General features: G+C 38.5%; 1 protein-coding gene across 1 annotated transcript in view; it reads left to right on the forward strand.

Annotated features, from left to right (window-relative positions):
• The window catches only part of LOC143283323 (intraflagellar transport protein 88 homolog), a 36,592-nt gene that overhangs the window by 7,299 nt on the left and 9,864 nt on the right, over positions 1 to 19,429 (forward strand). Inside the window, exons 10-20 of the mRNA XM_076589521.1 lie at positions 932 to 1,163; positions 2,065 to 2,135; positions 2,806 to 2,892; positions 3,743 to 3,842; positions 6,743 to 6,829; positions 12,002 to 12,071; positions 12,956 to 13,072; positions 14,512 to 14,620; positions 15,361 to 15,399; positions 17,285 to 17,396; positions 18,685 to 18,800. Coding sequence (XP_076445636.1) covers positions 932 to 1,163; positions 2,065 to 2,135; positions 2,806 to 2,892; positions 3,743 to 3,842; positions 6,743 to 6,829; positions 12,002 to 12,071; positions 12,956 to 13,072; positions 14,512 to 14,620; positions 15,361 to 15,399; positions 17,285 to 17,396; positions 18,685 to 18,800 — 1,140 coding nt within the window. The remainder of the gene's footprint in view (positions 1 to 931; positions 1,164 to 2,064; positions 2,136 to 2,805; positions 2,893 to 3,742; positions 3,843 to 6,742; positions 6,830 to 12,001; positions 12,072 to 12,955; positions 13,073 to 14,511; positions 14,621 to 15,360; positions 15,400 to 17,284; positions 17,397 to 18,684; positions 18,801 to 19,429) is intronic.

A 19,429-nucleotide genomic window follows, 5' to 3' on the forward strand; every position in this document is an offset into this window, starting at 1 on the left:
TCTGTACCAGCTGCTCAACCAGCCATTTCAAAGAAATAAGATGGAAGTTCAGTTCTGTCATACTGTATTTCTGTTTGTTCTTGTGTCCTTGAAGTTTGCTATTTTGGACATCAGAAGACACATTTTCAGAATATCAGAAGATAGTAAACAACAACAACAACAGGAAAGACATACATCAGTATGAAAGATTTAACTCTTTCCATACGAACGGCGAAAGAGACGACGTTAACAGTGTTTCTCCCCAATTACCATCATCAAAATATTGCAAGCCGAAGGCTCTTATACTGAAGACGTGAATGTTGACAAAAGAATACCACAATTCTGACGACGGAAGCTAAAGGTTGGGTCATTCAGACACCCACTGGACATCCGAGGGGTCTGTGTAGAGGAGAAGAGAGGACTGGCCGTACTGAGTGAGTTAATGTTCTATAGTATTAGTAATGTAAAATCATGAGCAAGGGAGAGAGACATACAATGTCTCTGACCATCTTCTTTTTGTCTGCATTTGTGATTTTTTGGTGTAACTGTTGTGGTTCCTGGTTCCCTATTGTATATTTTGACTATGGTGAATGTGATGTATATATTTTGCTGTGACTTGGGCCTGTGTGACGTGAGACTGTCATATTGCCTGTGTTGATTTTTTTGTACACACGTTTATGCCACTTTTATTCTGAAATTAGTATATTTTCTTTTAAAGTGTGGTGAGCCCCATCTGAGATGGGGGTACTGCACTATATTAGCCTTAATGTTATTATTATTATCATTATTATGTTGATGATGATGATGATTATTGTTTTAAAAGAAATATATTATTGTTATTATTATTATTATTGTTATCATCATCATCATCATTATTATCATCATCATCATCATTATTATTATTCTTGTTATTATTATCATTATCATTATGATTCTTATTCTTTGCCATCAGGATGAAGATCATGCAGAACATAGGGATGGTGTTTGTGAAGATGGGGCAGTATAGTGACGCCATCACCTCCTTTGAGCACATCATGTCTGAGTCGCCCAACTTCAAGACCGGCTTCAACCTGCTGCTGTGCTACTTTTCGCTGGGCGACCGCAGCAAAATGCAGTCCGCTTTCCAGAAACTGCTCACTGTCGACCTGAAAACAGGGGACGAGGACAAGTATCTGCCTCATGGGGTGAGTGTTGTTGTCGTTGGTGTTGGTGTTGTTGTGGTTGTTGTTTTGTTATTGTTGCTGCTGCTGTTGTTGATGTTGATGGTGGAGTTGATGATGGTGGTGATGGTGGTGGTGATGTTGATGATGGTGGTGGTGATGGTGGTGTTGTTGGTGGTGGTGGTGATGTTGGTGGTGTTGTTGGTGATAGTGGTGGTGATAATGGTGGTAGTGATGGTGATGGTGGTGTTGTTGGTGATGGTGGTGGTGATGATGATGGTGGTGTTGTTGGTGATGGTGGTGGTGGTGATGATGGTGGTGATGGTGTTGTTGGTGATGGTGGTGGTGATAATGATGGTGGTGATGGTGATGGTGGTGTTGTTAGTGATGATGGTGGTGGTGGTGATGGTGGTGTTGTTGGTGATGATGATGGTGGTGGTGTTGTTGGTGATGGTGGTGGTGATGATGATGGTGGTGATGGTGGTTTTGTTGGTGATGGTGGTGGTGGTGATGATGATGGTGGTGGTGGTAGTGATTGTGATGTTGTTGTTAGTGTGGTGATGGTGATGGTGTTGTTGATAATGGTGATGATGGTGGTGGTTGTGGCAGCGGTGATGATGATGGTGATTGAATCAGTAGTTCAAGAGTGCATGTGTGTGAGTGAATTAGTATGTTTGTGCACATATGTAATGCACATTTTGTGTATGTGTTACATGGATAATGAATGTGTATTTGTCTGTGTGTATGTGTACATGGGAGCATGTATCAGAGAAGGAGCCTTTCTGCTTCTTTGAAAACATTGAGACAAGTGTCTCCTGAATTCCTTATCTTATTTTGTATTAATTCTTTTTTGTATCTGTTCCGTTTTAAGCATCTGTTTACAGTTTTTTCTTGTTTCTTAACATTTCTCTCTTTTTTTTGTCAGGATGACAAACAGGCCAGCCTTCTTCAGGAAGTCATCAAGAACGATGCATTGCGACAGATTGAGAGAGAAAGGTAACAGAACTTTGTGTGGTTTGTTGTGTTTGATGCATATGAAACAGAAGTGGTTGTATCAGATTCTGTGGGAATATATGTGGGAAAGTGTCCATATATCCTTTAATGGTGTTTATTGACAATAGACGTTACCACTTGAGGTGCTGATCTCTTACCCTCTGCCTTGCATGGGAAAAAAATGATATCTGGGTTCATCTGAGCATGGGGTCAGCTATGCACTTTCATCCACATTTAACAGTCTTCTAGTTTTGTTTATGGCTTTGGAAATGGAAAGAAAATCATATCTTCATTTCTTTTGGGATGATGTTGGTCAGACATGTACTGACCACAACAGCAATATTGTTGCCTTATAATTTTTCTGCCCTGTGCAAGCATTTCATGTGTTGCTTTCTCAGCCAAGCCAGAAACCTTGCAGAGCTAAGCCAGCATGGATCATGTGATCAGCTGTTTATATGGTGGCAAATGATTGGCTGAACTGTGGTCATGTGGCAACGATGACGGACAGGAGTGGAGAGGTCTGTAAAATGCAGCTATTCATTTTGCTTGGAAGCAACACAATACACATACAAACGTGCCTGCTGTCATAAGCACGGCTCACTTTATCACCTGTTATGACACAAAAATAAATCTGACACAGTTTCTGCACATTGGGATCTGTCAACTGTTGCAGGATATACAATGCTGATCGGTGCATCAAAATTGCTGCCAAAGTGATCTCCCCTGCTGTTGAGGCCAGCTTTGCTGATGGTTATGATTGGTGAGGTTGAGTTTCTTTCCGTGTGTTTGTGTGTGTGTAAGCCTTGAGCAGACCAGTTGAGCTTGAGCTCATATGTCAGAATATTAATTTTGTGTTGTCATGATGATATCAGTGACTATGATCATGTTGGTGATAAATATGATTATGATTTTGATGATGATGACGATGATGATGATTTTCACTGACATTACTCATAATAGATTAGAACAATAAGAATGGCTGTTGCATCCCATGAAATTCTATCTTTGACTTTTTTATATTTATCTTTTTTTAATTGTTATGATGACAGTAATGATGACAGTGATTATGATGGGCACAAAACAAATCCATAAAGAAAATAATTGATCATTTAAAATAATTAACAAACTATGCACACAGGAAGAATGTCTCTGACATGCCATGAAATTCAATATATTTTTTCAAACTGCTGTGACTTAAAAAATGATGATGAAGATGACAATAATAAACAAAACTGTTCTTCACCAGCAGGTCATGGTAAAGTATGTGTAATTACAAAGCAATGTTTATTTAAAAAAAAAAAAATTCAAACACATTTACAATGACCACAGTATATATATACCCACCATAACTTCCCTTTCTAAAAGATTGCCATCAAAGAGGATGCTGTATACAAAAATAGAAGTGAGGTGATACACTGAGTAAGGCATCTAGCCATAGCTACGTTTGATTTAACTGCTTCATGTTGAAGTGATATTTTGCGCAGGACAGGAATGGAATAAGATCCCTTGCTAGAGTCTCGACCAATGGGTCCTGGTATTTATGTTAGATTGAACATTATTTTAAGGAAACAAAAGTTCTTTGATACTAATAAACAAAAGCATGCGCACAGGTGCATTGACCAGGTGAAGACTTCTTCCTATGTGGAGCTGGCCCATGAGCTGGAGATTGACAAGGCCGTCATGTTCCTCAAACTGAAGGACTTTCAGCAGGTCAGTCTCCTTCATCTTCTTTTCCTTCGTCATCTTCATTCTGGCATGATGATGATATTTTTTCTTTTTCTTTTTTATTTATTTGTATATTTTTGTTAGTGGGCTGTGACTTCCACGTTCACTCGTATGCACTAGTGAGATTTTCCATGTATGACCGTTTTAATCCCGCCATATAAGCAGTCATAATCTGTTTTCAGGAGGATGCATGCTTGGTATGTTCTTGTCTCCTTAACCCACCGAATTCTGACATTGATTACAGGATCTTTAACATGTGTATTTGAACTTTTGCATGTGTATACACATGAAGGGGGTTAAGGCACCAGCAGTTCTGCACATCTATTGATCTGGGAGATCGGAAAAACATCCACCCTTTATTTATCAGGTGCTGTGACCGGGATTCGAACCCAGGACCCTGGGACTGAAAATCTTTAACGTTTTAACCAACTGGCTGTTGCACCCGTCTATCATAATGATGATGATGATTCTCCTTCTTCTTCTTTTTCTTCTTCTTCTTCTTTTTCTGCTCCTACTCATCCCTCCTCTCCTCCTCCTTCTTTATCCTTGGGTTGCAGCTCACAAGTTAACTCATATGTACAAGCGGGCTTCTAATTTTACATAATTGATTTTACCCTATACCTATTTAGGCAGCCATATTCAGTTTTCGGGGGGTGGATGCTGGGTGTATTCTTGTTAACTTAACCCACCCATAGTGCACACCTGTTGGCCAGGGAGATGGAATAACCTCCACCCATAACCCACCATGCGCCATAACTTGGATTCTAACGCAGAACCCTCAGATTGAATGTCCAGTGCTTTAACCACTGGACTGTTTGTGCTAATCAACTGTTGAGCCAGGGACTTTCATTTTTTTTGCTGCCCCATTATCTGCTTCACATCAGTGGATTTACCCCCATGCTGCTTGTCCAAGGCCCCCCCCCCCCCCCCCCACTGCCCCCCTTTCCCCCGCATACAGCCACATCAGGGTTTGTTCTGTCACACTTAGTGCTGGCAATCCATATGAAACTCAATGTCAGGTCGCTTTGAGGTCTCTCACCAGACACACACACACACACACACACACACACACACACACACACACACACACACATGAGCATGCATGCACACATGCATGCACACACACACACATGTGCAAAAACAGATACAAGTACACACACATGTACACTTATCTCACATACGAATACACACACATGCACATTTGCGCACATGCACGCACGCACGCACACACACACACACACACACACACACACACAGTGAATGAATTGACAAGGCACATGCACACAAGAGAGAAATTATGATGGTCTCTTAAGAAACAGAATTAATGGTTTTGCATTTCAGTTCTGATTTGTTAATAATTTTATCAAGCTTCACAGAAATGTAGTCAAGCGCTGATATTATGTTGTTTTCTTTTCCCCATGTACAGCAACGAAGGGTATGATATATGTGTGTGTCACTGTGTGAGTTAAAAACTGTCATTTTGATGTGAAAATCAGTGGGTGTGGCTATGGATAAAGCTTGTTACACATAACAGAAATGTCTGTGGTTATACAACAATGCTACACATTCATCAACACATGCCTAAGCATGCTAAAAGTATGGTTTTATACATGGACACATAGAGATATATAGCATATCAGTTGAAAGCAGTTTCCTGCTCTTTTTCTTTCCAGATCCCAACAAATATGCACATACACGCACACACACACACACACACACACACACACCCACCCACACACACATAGAGAAAGTATTATTGCTTCATTAAGATTTTAATTCAAGTTTAATAATTAAGTTCAGATGAAATTGACAGTCTTGATTGGAAAGAATAAAACTTGTGCATTGTTTTAGTTCTCTTATTTGATACAGGTGCTAGTCACATCTGCTTTATTTTTGTTGACTTTGGGATCCTTTGCTTTTGTGTGTGTGTGTGTGTGTGTGTGTGTGTGTGCACATGTGTGTGAGAGTGTGTGTGCGTGTGCTCTGTGTGTGTGAAAATGTGTCTTGGGTTCTCTGTCCATATAGTTATTTGTCTGATTTCATGTACTTTCAGTTTGTGCTGTTACGTAATTGTTAGGTGGGACCGGGACAACAATAATCATAATACTTACTAATCAAGACAACTTGCACACAAAAAGCCATGGAAGTGAAGGCAGTGGTGGTGGTGATGGTTTTGCAGTGAGGAGAGGGACAGTCAGAGGCAGCAAAACTTTAATAAGCAGTTTATTATGTTAGTTGTATGCATATGTTTGTGTGCATGTGTTTGTGTGAATGTGTTAGCCTATATTTGTTTATTATACTGTCCTTATGATTCTCTTGTACATTTTCACATGATTTCTTTTATTCCTGTTCATTGTTTGTAACTTTTACTCTTTTTGGGGTTTTTTTTTTTATTTCACATCCTTTCTTTTTTTCATTGTTTTGTTGTTTCATACTCTCTTCTTTCTATGCATCAGCTGGACTGAAATTGTGTTTCTATGATGAGATTAAAGAGCAGGTTTGTACAACTCTCTGTTATCATGTGTTTTATCAATTTTGTTTTTGAGTTTGGTTTAGAAATGAATGAGTACTTTAGAGATATAGACAGGTGAGGGAGATTATTAGAATTTTTATTCACTGTTAATGTTCTGTTCTTTTTAAGATAACACAAATTTACAAAATATGTTCCTGCATTGTCAAAACATTGTTGTAGCAATGAATGGACATGCTGATTTTTTCTTCTTTTTTTTTATGGCAGGAATTGCAATAGCAATTTACATCATCTATGGAGAAGAATCAATTTTACTGACCTTAATCATGCCATTTAGTCAAATGAATCAGTTAACAGGCTGCACTGATCAAGTAAAATTCTGTTTTTTATGAAATCTTCCCAATGGTTTTGACAGGCGATAGAGACGCTGAAGTCCTTTGAGAAGAAGGACACCAAAGTTGCCAGCACCGCTGCTGCCAATCTCTCCTTCCTCTACTTCCTGGTGAGTTGTGCAATGCTGCTGCTTCTGTTCTTGTGACGTTCACGTATTTTGATATTTCATGGGTGGAAGTATTTCTGTGTTATACAGATTTCTATATTGGCAAGATGTCATTTTTTTAGAATATTTTTTAATTCAGATTTTGTTTATATTGATTTTACTTTGTTTTAGTATCAAGTTACCTGCTCTAATTATGCAGCACCTGGACTCCAGTTGCAAACGTTTCAGTATTACAAAATCCAGTCACTTTCACCCATGATATATCCAAGTTCTGTTAGTGTAACAGAAAGATTTAGGATATTTCAGTGTTGTGTCATAGTGGGACAAGTTGAAGTAGTTGTTCGTGGAGATTAAATGTTGTCAGACTAAAAATTTTTTTTTTTTTTTTTTTTTTTTTTTAGTGGTTGGAAAATTTCTATTAAAATGAATTTTGCACAATACTTGTGAATGTTTGTGACACTGTTCTTTAGAAAAGTTCCTTGTCTTCAGAGAAAGCAAAAAAACAAAAGCAAATAGCAATGATATTTTAGAAAGGATATATGTTTTAGAGACAGAAAGATCAGGAAAGAGAGGGGGAGGAGAGGGACAGGGAGAGAGTCATGGTCAACTCGTTCTCTTTTTATCTGCCTACTCCCACTCTCTCTGGTTAATTTTATTTCAGTGTTTGTTTGTGTTTATGTGTCACTGCAAATAACAGAACACATGTAACAGATTTCATATTGTTTCATGTTTCAGAAGTAGCACCAGAAGGTATTGCCCAGATTTCAAATAACTATTTTCCCCCTTCCTTTCCACCTTCTTCCTAAATCTTATCCTTCCAGCTTGTGTAGACACTTGCTTGTAGTGAATTGAAGAAAGCACTGCACCTTGTAGGAAAACTTTTAGATAGTTCTGAATAAATGCTTTGCTTTGAAATGTAGCTTCAGTTCTATTGTCTTTCAGATGCTCAAGTTTCATGACAACATTCTGTTTGTTTCTGTTTTAAAATGCATTTTGTTTTTGTTTTTTTTATTAGTATCAATTCATAAATGATGAGCCACACTTCAATAAATCAAAACAAAGAATCTCTTGCAGATTAATTTCCAGAAATTCTAGCAAGGGAAGAATTTCTCTAAGAGATGAACACTATGAGAAATTATTTCACAGACAGGAATTGCAATCTTTTTTTTTCTTCCTTTTAATTTGATTCTTTGTTTTATGCTACAAGATGATGTCAAAAACAGTGATACATCATTCTTACAGAATGAACATGTAAGCTGTAGCTGATCCATTTTTTAACAAAGAAAAAAAATGTCTAAGACGTTGGTCAAGCACAAACCTTAGTCTTCAGTTTTGTTGAATACAAACGAGAAGAAGTTTGAATAGATTCATTAATCAAATGAAGTTTGAATGGATGGATTCATTGATCAAATGAAGTTTGAATGGATTCATTGATCAAATGAAGTTTGAATGGATTCATTGATCAAATGAAGTTTGAATGGATGGATTCATTGATCAAATGAAGTTTGAGTGGACTCATGGATCAAATGAAGTTTGAATGGATTCATAGATCAAATGAAGTTTGAATAGATTCATGGATCAAATGAAGTTTGAATGGATTCATGGATCAAATGAAGTTTGAATGGATTCATTGCTCAAATGAAGTTTGAATGGATAGATTCATTGATCAAATGAAGTTTGAATGAATTCATAGATCCAATGATGTTTGAATGAATTCATGGATCAAATGAAGTTTGAATGAATTCATGGATCAAATGAAGTTTGAATGGATTCATGGATCAAATGAAGTTTGAATGAATGGATTCACTGATCAAATGAAGTTTGAAGGTTTCATGGATCAAATGAAGTTTGAATGGACTCATGGATCAAATGAAGTCTTGCAGAACAAAACATTGAAAGGAAGAATACAGCAACCAACAAAAGTAAACTCTGTATACATTGTTGGGCTCATGGTCAATGGGGGAAAAAAAAAGCTTTATTGTTTGAAATCATTCAGTGCCATATACTTATGGTAGGTTGTGCAGAATTATATATGGAAAGCAATTATTTCATATTTCCAGAACAAGCCAATGTCAATATTTGGATTTCACACCATGAATGTTGTGCCCCTCCCCCCCCCCTTTTTTTTTTTCAATACCCTATCTCTTCCCCACCCACTCCCCTCCTTTATTTCTTTCTTTTCTGCATAATCAGTAGTATGTACTTTGTGGATTTTTTTTCCCAAGGAGATCACATTCAAATTTGCACACTAGAGAAATTGATGTCATTTCTGAAATAAAATGATGATGATTAAATTCCAAAGATGAGTTGCTTTAGGCAGCAAAGAACAACACGCAATATCTACATTTTTCAATTCTTTTGCATTCTGAACGAGTTAACAGTTTCCCAAATATTTGTTTGTTTGCCTTTTTTTCAGTGTATAAATAAGTTCATGATATTAACCATTTATTTTGTAATTTTGTCTTCTTCCCGTTTGTGTATGTGTGTGTGTGTGTGTGGGCGTGTGTGGGTGTGTGTGCGCGTGCATGACTGCATGCGTGCTTGCATGCATGCGTGCATGTGTGTGACATCCTTAAACAGAAAACATGTTTATTTTTATATCATTTGTTTACACACACATGCAGTAACTGTCAGGGTGTTATCAATATATACAAACTCATATACACAAACACACACATACACACATGTGGTGAAAGGTACATGTACACACACACACACACACACACACACACACACACACTCACACACACACACACACACACACACACACACACACACACACACACACACACATATGCAAACACACACACCTACACACGCACCTTTTATCTAATTGTAAATTAAAGTTTTTAACTCGCAGCTGATGTACTCATTCTGTAAGAACTATGCTTTGTCTTTGCAGTGTTCTCTGTAACTGTTGTTTAAAGATATTCTTCAAAACTAATTTTCTGCACAGTGTTGTGTTCTAAATTTGATAGTTACTGTCATAGTAACATATCTGCCATTTACCCTTATTGTGTGTGTGTGTGTGTGTGTGTGTGTGTGTGTGTGTGTGTGTGTGTGTGTGTGTGTGTGTGTGTTTAACTTGAATTTTCCCTGGTTTTTTTTGTTTTTGTTTTCTTGTTTCATTCACCTTTGTTACTTGAATTGGCTCTACACCTAAGCATGTTCATAGTGTAGCAGCTTTATCTGATTATAGTTTCCAGTCCCGTATTCTTTGAATGGCATGCTGTCTCTTGTATAATCTTCATTTGCTGAACTGTGTATCTCTGCATGCTCTTCTCACGAGTAACCTTTTGTGGGTTTTGAACTGTCTGCTTTTGAACAGTACCTAAAAAAACATCCCATTTGTTATTCTTAAAAAGCTTGTTTTGTGACCTTGTTTTTCGTTAGAATGCTTTTTTTGTTTTGTTTTGTTTTGTTTTTGTTTTTTAGAGATTCAACTTTGTACTGTCAGTGATTCAAATTTTCTTGTTAGGCAGTTTCTTTATTAAAGTGAATGGTAGATAAAAAAAAAAGGAAAAAGAAAAAAAGAAAAGAAAAAGAAAGAAAGTGCTTGCTTTTATCATTTAAAAAGTTGTTTTTTTTTTTACATCCAGCCCTCACCGAAAAGAGAAAATTGAAAGAACTAAGGAAAAAAACAAAGGAAAAAAACAAGAAAAAATTGCAGTGTGTGTGTATGTGTGTGTGTGTGTGTGTGTGTTTGTGTGTGTTTGTGTGTGTGTGTGTTCAAGCAAAAATATATAAAGTTTATATTACTGATTATAAATTAGAAACAAAATTGTATATTGTTCTTTTGTTTTGGTCTACTTGGCATTAAGTTGTCATACTCATAGGCTCAACTGATGGCGTGTGTGCCTGAGTATGAGTGTGTGTGTAATGTGTGTGTTTGCATGCATGTATTTACATATTGTGTGTGTGTGTGTGTGTGTTTGAGTGTTTGTGTGTGTGTGTGGTATGGTGTTACAGAGATAGACAGAGAGAACACTGGTAGTGAATGAAGTTATGTATCCGGTGTCAACCAGTTTGAAAAGAAAGCACATAAAAATTAAAATCCTTAAGAATCAGTTACAGTTTATAGGTATCAATACCTGTAGATCTTTAGGAGGGAATGCAATAGAATTAAAGCTTAACTATAATTCTAAAACATTTATCCACACAAGTCAGCATTCTCTCAGCAAAATATCACTTTCATATGATTTACTGATTAATTTTGCGTATGGTCCTTATTCAGGTACACACACACACATCACACAAACCACTCTGTCAATATAAGTATAAATGTGATATCTGTCAGTATTATGATATTATTGACAATATAGCCCCCACGCGGAGTGCATCTGCCTTTATGATGAGATAAAGATAGTCATGCAGAGAAAAGCCCACACCTATTTGCATCTCTCTCTCTCTCTCCCTCTCTCTCTCTCCCTCCCCTCCCCCCCCCCCTCTCTCTCTCTCTCTCTGTGTCTGTGTCTGTGTGTAATACATATATGTGATGGTGCATGCGAAAATCATGGATAATGGTCAAAATTCACAAAATGATATTATTCTTTTATCTGAAAGTAGAGAGAATTCTGACTAACACACAGAAAACAGAATTCAAGTATCTTTATTAGTTTCTGAGATACATGCATTTGAGTCTTGTGATGATCACAAACGTACTTCTGAGAAAATTGGGGCAAACGAGTTTGCTGTTTCCCACTCTTGATCACCAATTCCCAACGGGAAAACATCAAAATAAGCACTAATACTTTACATTTCTTTATAATACTTGGAAATTTAATAGAAAAAGAATCATAGAATCTGAATAACCAAAAAACTCAAATTTGATATTTTCACCCCTTGTCACTTTCACAGCGTGTTGCGTGAAATTTACTCCAGCGATTTATCCATGATTTTCGCGTGTGGCGTCACATATATATGTAGATGCAAGTAAATGTTGGACTTGTAGCCTATGAACACAAAGATTAAAGAAAGAAAGAATGTGTACATGCAGTACATGATAATATGAAGTAATCCATACTCAGTACTCATTTTGTGAACACAAAACGAAAGAAAGAGATAAAAATTAAAAAACAAACAAACTTGAAGTACATAGATACATGAACTGATTAATAATTAATACTCATCATCACAAATCAACCCAAACATGTTTGCTTTCAATGCGCCGTTCAGGAGGGAGATTTTCCCCAAGCAGACAAGTATGCAGAAGTGGCCTTACAAGCTGACCGATACAACCCTTCAGGTAAACCAGTATGTGGATTAATTAACAAACTAGTTGTTTCTTGCCTTTATTAGCCACATATCTCAGAGGGTGGAAACTTTTCTTGTGGCACTGGTCCTGTCAGTCTCCTGTTCCAATCTCATAGTCTTCAGGTGCAAGTCAGAGAGATCATAATGTGAACTCATGGTACACTGAATGTTTGAGGTTGGTTTCTGTGTGAATCTTATGAAAGATCCACTGGCCAGAGGAAAGGGTGGGGTGGGGTGGCGTGGGGGGACAGGTGGTGGGACATGGGTTGGGGTAGGCGAGTGGGGAAGCAAACACAAGCACATCAAATAGTGTTTCAGTTTCACTTTCCAGGAGGCATCAGTGCTTACAGACTGATTCATGTACGCTACACCACATCTACTAAAACATTTATTTTTTCAAAGTAAGTGGAAGGGGTTGGAGAGCAGATCCCTGACCTGCGCATAGACCCAGGCTTTGAGAACCTACAAAATGCTGCAGAAAAAAAAGTGTTATCAAGGAAACGTTTAGAACATGTATCTCATATATGATGGTAGTGAGAAAGTACCAGTTTGACATTGAATTGCTTGAGTGTTTGGTTGGCTGACTGTAAAGGGCGATGCATGTAAGGTTTTCTCTTTTTTTTCATTTGAATGTTTAAATGCACATTTTTAATGTTGGTATTTACATAGTACAGCGCAGTTAAGCATCTTTTAATGGAAATGTGTTTTATAAATTGAATTATTGATATTCTAATTTAGTAATAACCAACTGTCAGAAGAGAACACAACCTTGTCTGATCAAAGAAGTTTGTCATAGTATCTGTAAACCTTCATTCATTATTGGTAATTTCCTAAGTATTTTACTAATGACCTGGCTGTACTGATGACTCTTCCCAGCCTTGGTCAACAAGGGGAACATCCTGTTTGCCCGCAATGACTTTGAGAAGGCGAGGGAATTCTTCAAGGATGCTCTCTCCAACGATTCCTCCTGTGTGGAAGCAATGTACAACCTGGGTGAGTCAGTGACCACAAATTGTTCGGATTTATCATTTGGATGAACAGTATTCATTTCCATTTGTTAATGACTACAAGGCACTACAGATTTTGAGGCTTATCCTCAGTTTCAGTTTCAGTTCATCAAGGAGGCATCACTGTGCTCAGACAAATCCATATACGCTTCACCACATCTGCTAGGTGGATGTCTGACCAGCAGCTTAACCAAGCATGCCTGAGTGCATACCTCTATATTACAGGGTGGCGCTGTAGAATAGCGACGCGCTCTCCCTGGGGAGAACAGCCCGAATTTCACATAGAGAAATCTGTTGTGATAAAAAGAAATACAAATACAAATACAAAATATTTGTGTGCCTATCAGAGTGGAGTTCTTGTACAGATTTTTTACGAGAGGACACTTTCATTGCCATGGCATTTCAGTGTGCCAAGTGCACATGGGACCTCGGTTTACCATCTCATTAGAATGACTAGAGGTTCAGTTTGATTTTCCAGTCAAACTTGGGAGAAAGGGCGAGAGTGGGATTCGAACCCATGATCCATAAAATGAAATTCTGATTTTAACAGTACATAAAGCGTAGCATACCATAAGGCACACAGCAAAATGAAAGACAAGAAATCTAGCACTGATGGGTCATTCGCTGTCACTGTCACTGCTGCAGCCAAGTTAATGTGGAGGTCTAATGCCATCATTGACACTCTCTTCATATTTTGCATGATCTGCAGATTTGTTTGCTCTGCCGATCTTTGCCTTCTTGAATCTGTTCTGTCTTTGCTCCTCCTTGTGTTTTGTTTATGTGAATGTGAGTTGTGTGTGAGTTGTGCAGATTCTGATTCATTGGAAAGTTTCATTCATTTTCACTACAAATGTCATTATTTGGACAGTATTTTGATAAATTTATTAATTATGCATTGGATGCACCATATTTTATAAGGTGCTTGGGTTGAAGAAGAGGAAAATTGTATTGCCTTGTTATCATTTTACCATTACTTTCATTAATGATAATAAAGTGAGTTGATTTTTGTTTTGTTGAAGGGTTTTTTGTTGCTGTTAGCACTCTTTAATCAACAGTATGATCTTGAAGGAGTATTGACAGAAATTATGTCACAGTGGTATGTCAGGGTAGTATGGTTGATGACAATGCAACACATGAGAGCTAGCTTGTAATCTGTCATTAAAGACAACTCTGCAAATGAAAACAGAAGGGAGGTAATATACTAAAGGAGGCTGTATAGTCACAGTTGCTTTCGGTTTCTCTTCTTTGGTGGAGTAGTATTTTGCATAGGACAGGAATCAGACCTCTGTTGGTATCTGCAGCAGTGGGTCACGATAAGTGTATTAGATTAAGCGTAATCTTAGGAGAACAATTTCCCATTATCACAATGACTATAACCACTGTTAGTGTTAGCAGTATTATCATGGCTACCACTGCTATCACCAGGTCTGACCAACAAGAGACTGGGGCAGCTGGACAAGAGTGTTGAGATGTTCCACAAGCTGCACAGCATTCTGCGCAGCAGTCCTCAGGTCATGTACCAGATGGCCGACCTGTATCCTTTCCTAGTTAGCCACTTGCCTCATCATCACGTTTCCTCCTCCATCAGCTCCAAATTCTTATGAATTGCCCTGCCATACATGAAATGCCTTGGAAGATTTGATGACATGCTGACTTCTTTTGGTTTCAGGTGTCGCTGTGAAAACGAAATCGCTTGCTGTGACTTTGATTTCTGATAAAGGGAAATAAGTCAGGTATAACTCAACTTCTGATGAAGGGAAATAACTCAGAAATTTCTGTTTGCGTTTGATCAATGTTTAGGTGTGCAGTCTAATAATGGATTCTGGAAGAAAAAAGTTTCAGTGTATAGTAGTACAGACCTGATATACATGTGCCAGGAGAAGTAAATAAGCAGATTTAGTTTAGAGGAAAAAAAAGTTATGAGGTTCAGCTGGTTCATTAACTGTTGCTCAGTGTTGTATATATTGTGTTTTTAAAGAAATGTTTTATTTTAATATGTTGCTTTCTGTCAACAAACATGTTGGAAAATTTTCTTTCAGGGATAGTATTCTTGTACTTTGTAATATTTGACTGAATAACTGGATAATGGAGGTGAACAACTCTTTCCTCATTTTGAAAATGACTGTGCAAAGATGTTTGAAGAAAAGAAAAAGAAGTAGAGATACAAAAGAAAATTAAAAATCTTCAAAGACAGCAACTTGCGGCTGTTTGAGTCCTGATGGTAAAAAAACACTTGCAAACATTCATCACATTTTGCCTTGATGTATGGCACAGCCATGAAAAACGTGGTGACACAGCCCAGGCCACAGAATGGTGAGTATTCTACTATCACTTTTTTTTTTTTTTTCCCTATTTATGGTTTTATCTTCAGTGCCCCTTCAGCACCACTGTGTTCCAGTGCTTTTTTTCAGCTGGCAGCCTGGAGCAAGTAGCAAGCCTGATGAGCTATACACAGTTCAAAACAGCTTTCACTTGCTGTGCATATTAACCATCCCTGCCAACCCTCAACCCTGACCCTGAACTCCCTAGTGGAGGAACAAAATGGCTTACATGAGTACAGTTTCAGTTTCAGTTTCTCAAGGTATCAGTGTGTTCAGACAAGTCCATGAATGCTACACCACATCTGCTTAGCATGCAGATGCCTGACCAGCAGCATCACCCAGTGCTCTTAGGTCTTGAGTGCAAACTTATAATTTTTTTATATTTGTGTACCTACCTGAGTGGATTTTCCAAAGGACAACACTCTTGTTGTCATGGGTTCTTTTTTAGTGCACCAAGTGCATGCTGCACATGGGACCTTGATTTATCGTCTCATCTGAATGACTAGATGCTCTGTTCGATTTTTCAGTTGAGCTTGGGAGAAAGGGTGAGAGTGGAATTAAAACCCAGACCCTCACAGACTCTGTACTGGTAGACGAGCACCTTAACCATTCTGCCACCTTCCTCCAATGAGTGCAGTGACATCATTATTCAACCATAGTCAAGACAGGACTTTTGTTGCTGTTCCTTTCCCAGACTGGACCTCACTATGACACACATTAAAGAATATACTGGTTTACATGTCACAGTAGTCTCACTAATGTTTGGTATGTGTTAACAATCAAAATGTAAAGTATATGATTGCATGAAATTCTTGTGCAAATAACATTACTCAAAATTACAGGGAAAAAGACCTGACAGGGTTGTAGAGAAATTGCTAAGTTCATAGCGCTTCTGTACCACATATTTCATCTTGCTGTACAGTTTTTTCTCTCAGGTTTGTGTGTGTGTCTTTCAGCAGGATCATGCAAGAATGTTGTGGACAGTTTTTGTTGTTGTTTTTTTATAGGTTTTTTTTCTTATTCTTTTTATATTTTTCATTTTTTTAGTGTAGTCTGTGGGCCAGGGACCAATAAGTTAGATTGTAGTGGTGATCAGGATACGTGTTTGGATCCAGAAATTTTTGTCTGTTTGTTTCTTCACCATTGGAGACGATCAAAAAGTTTTGTTTGACATATCGAGAGGACATTAACAGATTCCCATGAACCTTTGTGGAGTGATAGGTCCAGGCTAAGTATACCTGTAACACTGAGAAGACATTGACAGCTTTCCTTGAACTATGTGGAATGATGGCATCAGGATAGATGACCTAAGACAGGAAGATGTGAAAAAAATCAGCAAAATTGGAAACTGTTTGGCTTTGGTGGAGGTATGTGCAGTGTGCGGATACCTTCCAGTCAAAACCAAGACAATGATAATGATAATGAATTATTATTATGTTGCGAGCAATCTTGTGTAAAGCAGCTGAATGTGTTTTGCACACTCCACTCACACAGTTCTTGCACTTACACCACACACACTCGGAAAAGCCACCAACTCACACACAAACACACACACACACACACACACACACACACACACGTGCACATGCACACACACGCACGCGCGCGCACACACACACACACACGCACGCACGCACGCACGCACGCACGCACGCACGCACACACACACACACAAGCATGTGTGCGTGTGCACACACACATACACACACACACATGTCTTATATCACTGAAAGTGAAGAGACATTAAAGAAAGAACACACACACACACACACACACACACACACACACACACACACACACACACACACAGAAAGCCTGTAACACAGCTCAAAGAATGCTTGGCAAAATAAATGAATATGGAACAATGGTGTGGTCAGGTTCATGCAGCTGATAACGTTGGTGCCCTCTGACCCCAGCGTGTTGGGCAGAGTGGGGGATATCTACGACAGTGATGGGGACAAGTCACAGGCCTTCCAGTACTACTATGATGTGAGTGAATGGAATGAAAGCTGTTTTTTTTTCTTCTAAAGTTGGTTTGTTGTTGTTGTTGTTGCTTTGTTTTGTTGTTGCTGCTGTCCCAGAGTCTGTGCCATTTCAGTGGGCATGCATCTGTGCTGCTTATAATAATGATAATGATAACGATGATGATAACAATGATATTGATAATAATGATGATAATGATAATGATGATGATAGTAATATATTCATTATTATCATTATTTAAAAAAAAAAAGATTTTATCATTATTTTTAATGTTTTTGTTGTTGTAGTTATTATTATTTTGTGTATATTGCGCCATCCATTGAGACAATAATGCTCAAAGCACATTGTACGTGTGTGTTTTATAATTTTAGAAAATCACATGGAACCACACAGATAAAAACAGCACCATTTTCCTTCATGATACACCCATTCACCCCAGGACTCAGTTGATAAGCAACTCCAGCTGCCAAAACAACAAATATAACAAAATATCTTTTACACAAGGCACATTCTGCTAACTCCAAATACCCAGTACACTGCCATGCTCAGACTTGTCTTGCTGCAATGACAGGTGTGCTGTCCAGATAGTTTCCTGAGATTGATTCCCAGTTTCAGCGCACCTGTTGGGTTAAAGGTGAAGATTTTTCCAATCTCCCAGGTCAAAATATGTGCAGACATGCTTGTGCCTGAACACCCCCTTTGTGTTTATACCCATGCAGAACATAAAAAAGTATGTTAAAGATCCTGGTATCTTTGTCAGCGTTTGGTGGGTTATGGAAACAATAACATACCTAGCATGCACATCCCTCAAAAGAGTATGGCTGCCTATGTGGTGGAGTACAAATGGTCATTCATGTAAAAGCCCATTTGTACTTATCGGTGAACGTGGAAGTTGCAGCCCATGAATGAAGAAGAAGCTGCAGTCACATGTTAGTAATCCACAAGGAGTTATTGATGTTAGGCTGTCATAAGGCCGCACACAAGAGGAGATCCTGCATTGTTGCTGAGTTATCTGGTTGGTTTTAAGCAGTGCCTTTAAGCGTATTCAAGACGTTCACCCAGAAAGGAGTTGTGCCCACAGGAATTGAGCAAGATGTTTGCATTTGAAAAGTAAATTAAACTGAAGCAGTTTAGAATTATTCTTGTCATGCATATACACCATGGTACCATCAGCAAATCCAAAATGATTCACTATAGATAAAGGTGTGTGTGAATATGTCTCTCTGTGTATGTTTTTGTGCATGTGCACATTTGTGCACACTTTTGTTTGCTAACAGTGTGGTATATATGTCAGTCTTACAGATACCTGCCGTCCAACATTTCTGTGATAGAATGGCTGGGAGCATACTACATTGACTCTCAGTTCTGTGAGAAAGCCATCAGCTACTTCGAACGAGCTGCCCTAGTGCAGTGAGTATTATCCAGTTTCATGTGTGGACAGATCACCCACAGAAATATGCTGTCTTTGGTTGTTGCTTTTGCTGCCCAATCGTCTGCACCATTACTCCCATACCCCTCATTCTGAGTTTCCCCATACAGAGCCACAGCTGGATTCATCTGCTGCAGTCTCAGTGCCAGCAGTCTACACAGAACTGTCCATTTTCGTCACCAGAAGGCCACACATCAGAGGAGACCTGCATTGCCACTGAGTCATTTTGGTTGTGTTCAGAAGTTCTGATTTAACATATGCAGGACATCACCTGCTAAGCCCCCTACTGAAGACAGTAATTGCTTTGTCACGGAGCCAGACTGAGTGAGCATCCTCTCCAGAGTAAAGACTGCCACCACTTCCCTCCAGAAACAGTGTCCCGTGAATTTGCTGACATTAAGACCTCAACAGGAGTTCACCCTAAGCATGGAAGTGGGTGACTGAAACTGAGATCACCATGAGCGCAAGGCATGAAAGGCCACAGAATCTGGGACTTTTTTTGTTGTTGCAATATTGATGATGAATGAGGATGATTATGAAGCTGATGTTGCAATGGAGGTCCATTTTAGGTTTGGGACTTCATGCCAAGGCTGTATTGTATGCTTTCTTT

This window comes from Babylonia areolata, chromosome 6 (genome assembly GCF_041734735.1).
Source record: "Babylonia areolata isolate BAREFJ2019XMU chromosome 6, ASM4173473v1, whole genome shotgun sequence".
In the NCBI taxonomy this organism is placed as follows: Eukaryota; Metazoa; Mollusca; class Gastropoda; order Neogastropoda; family Buccinidae; genus Babylonia; species Babylonia areolata.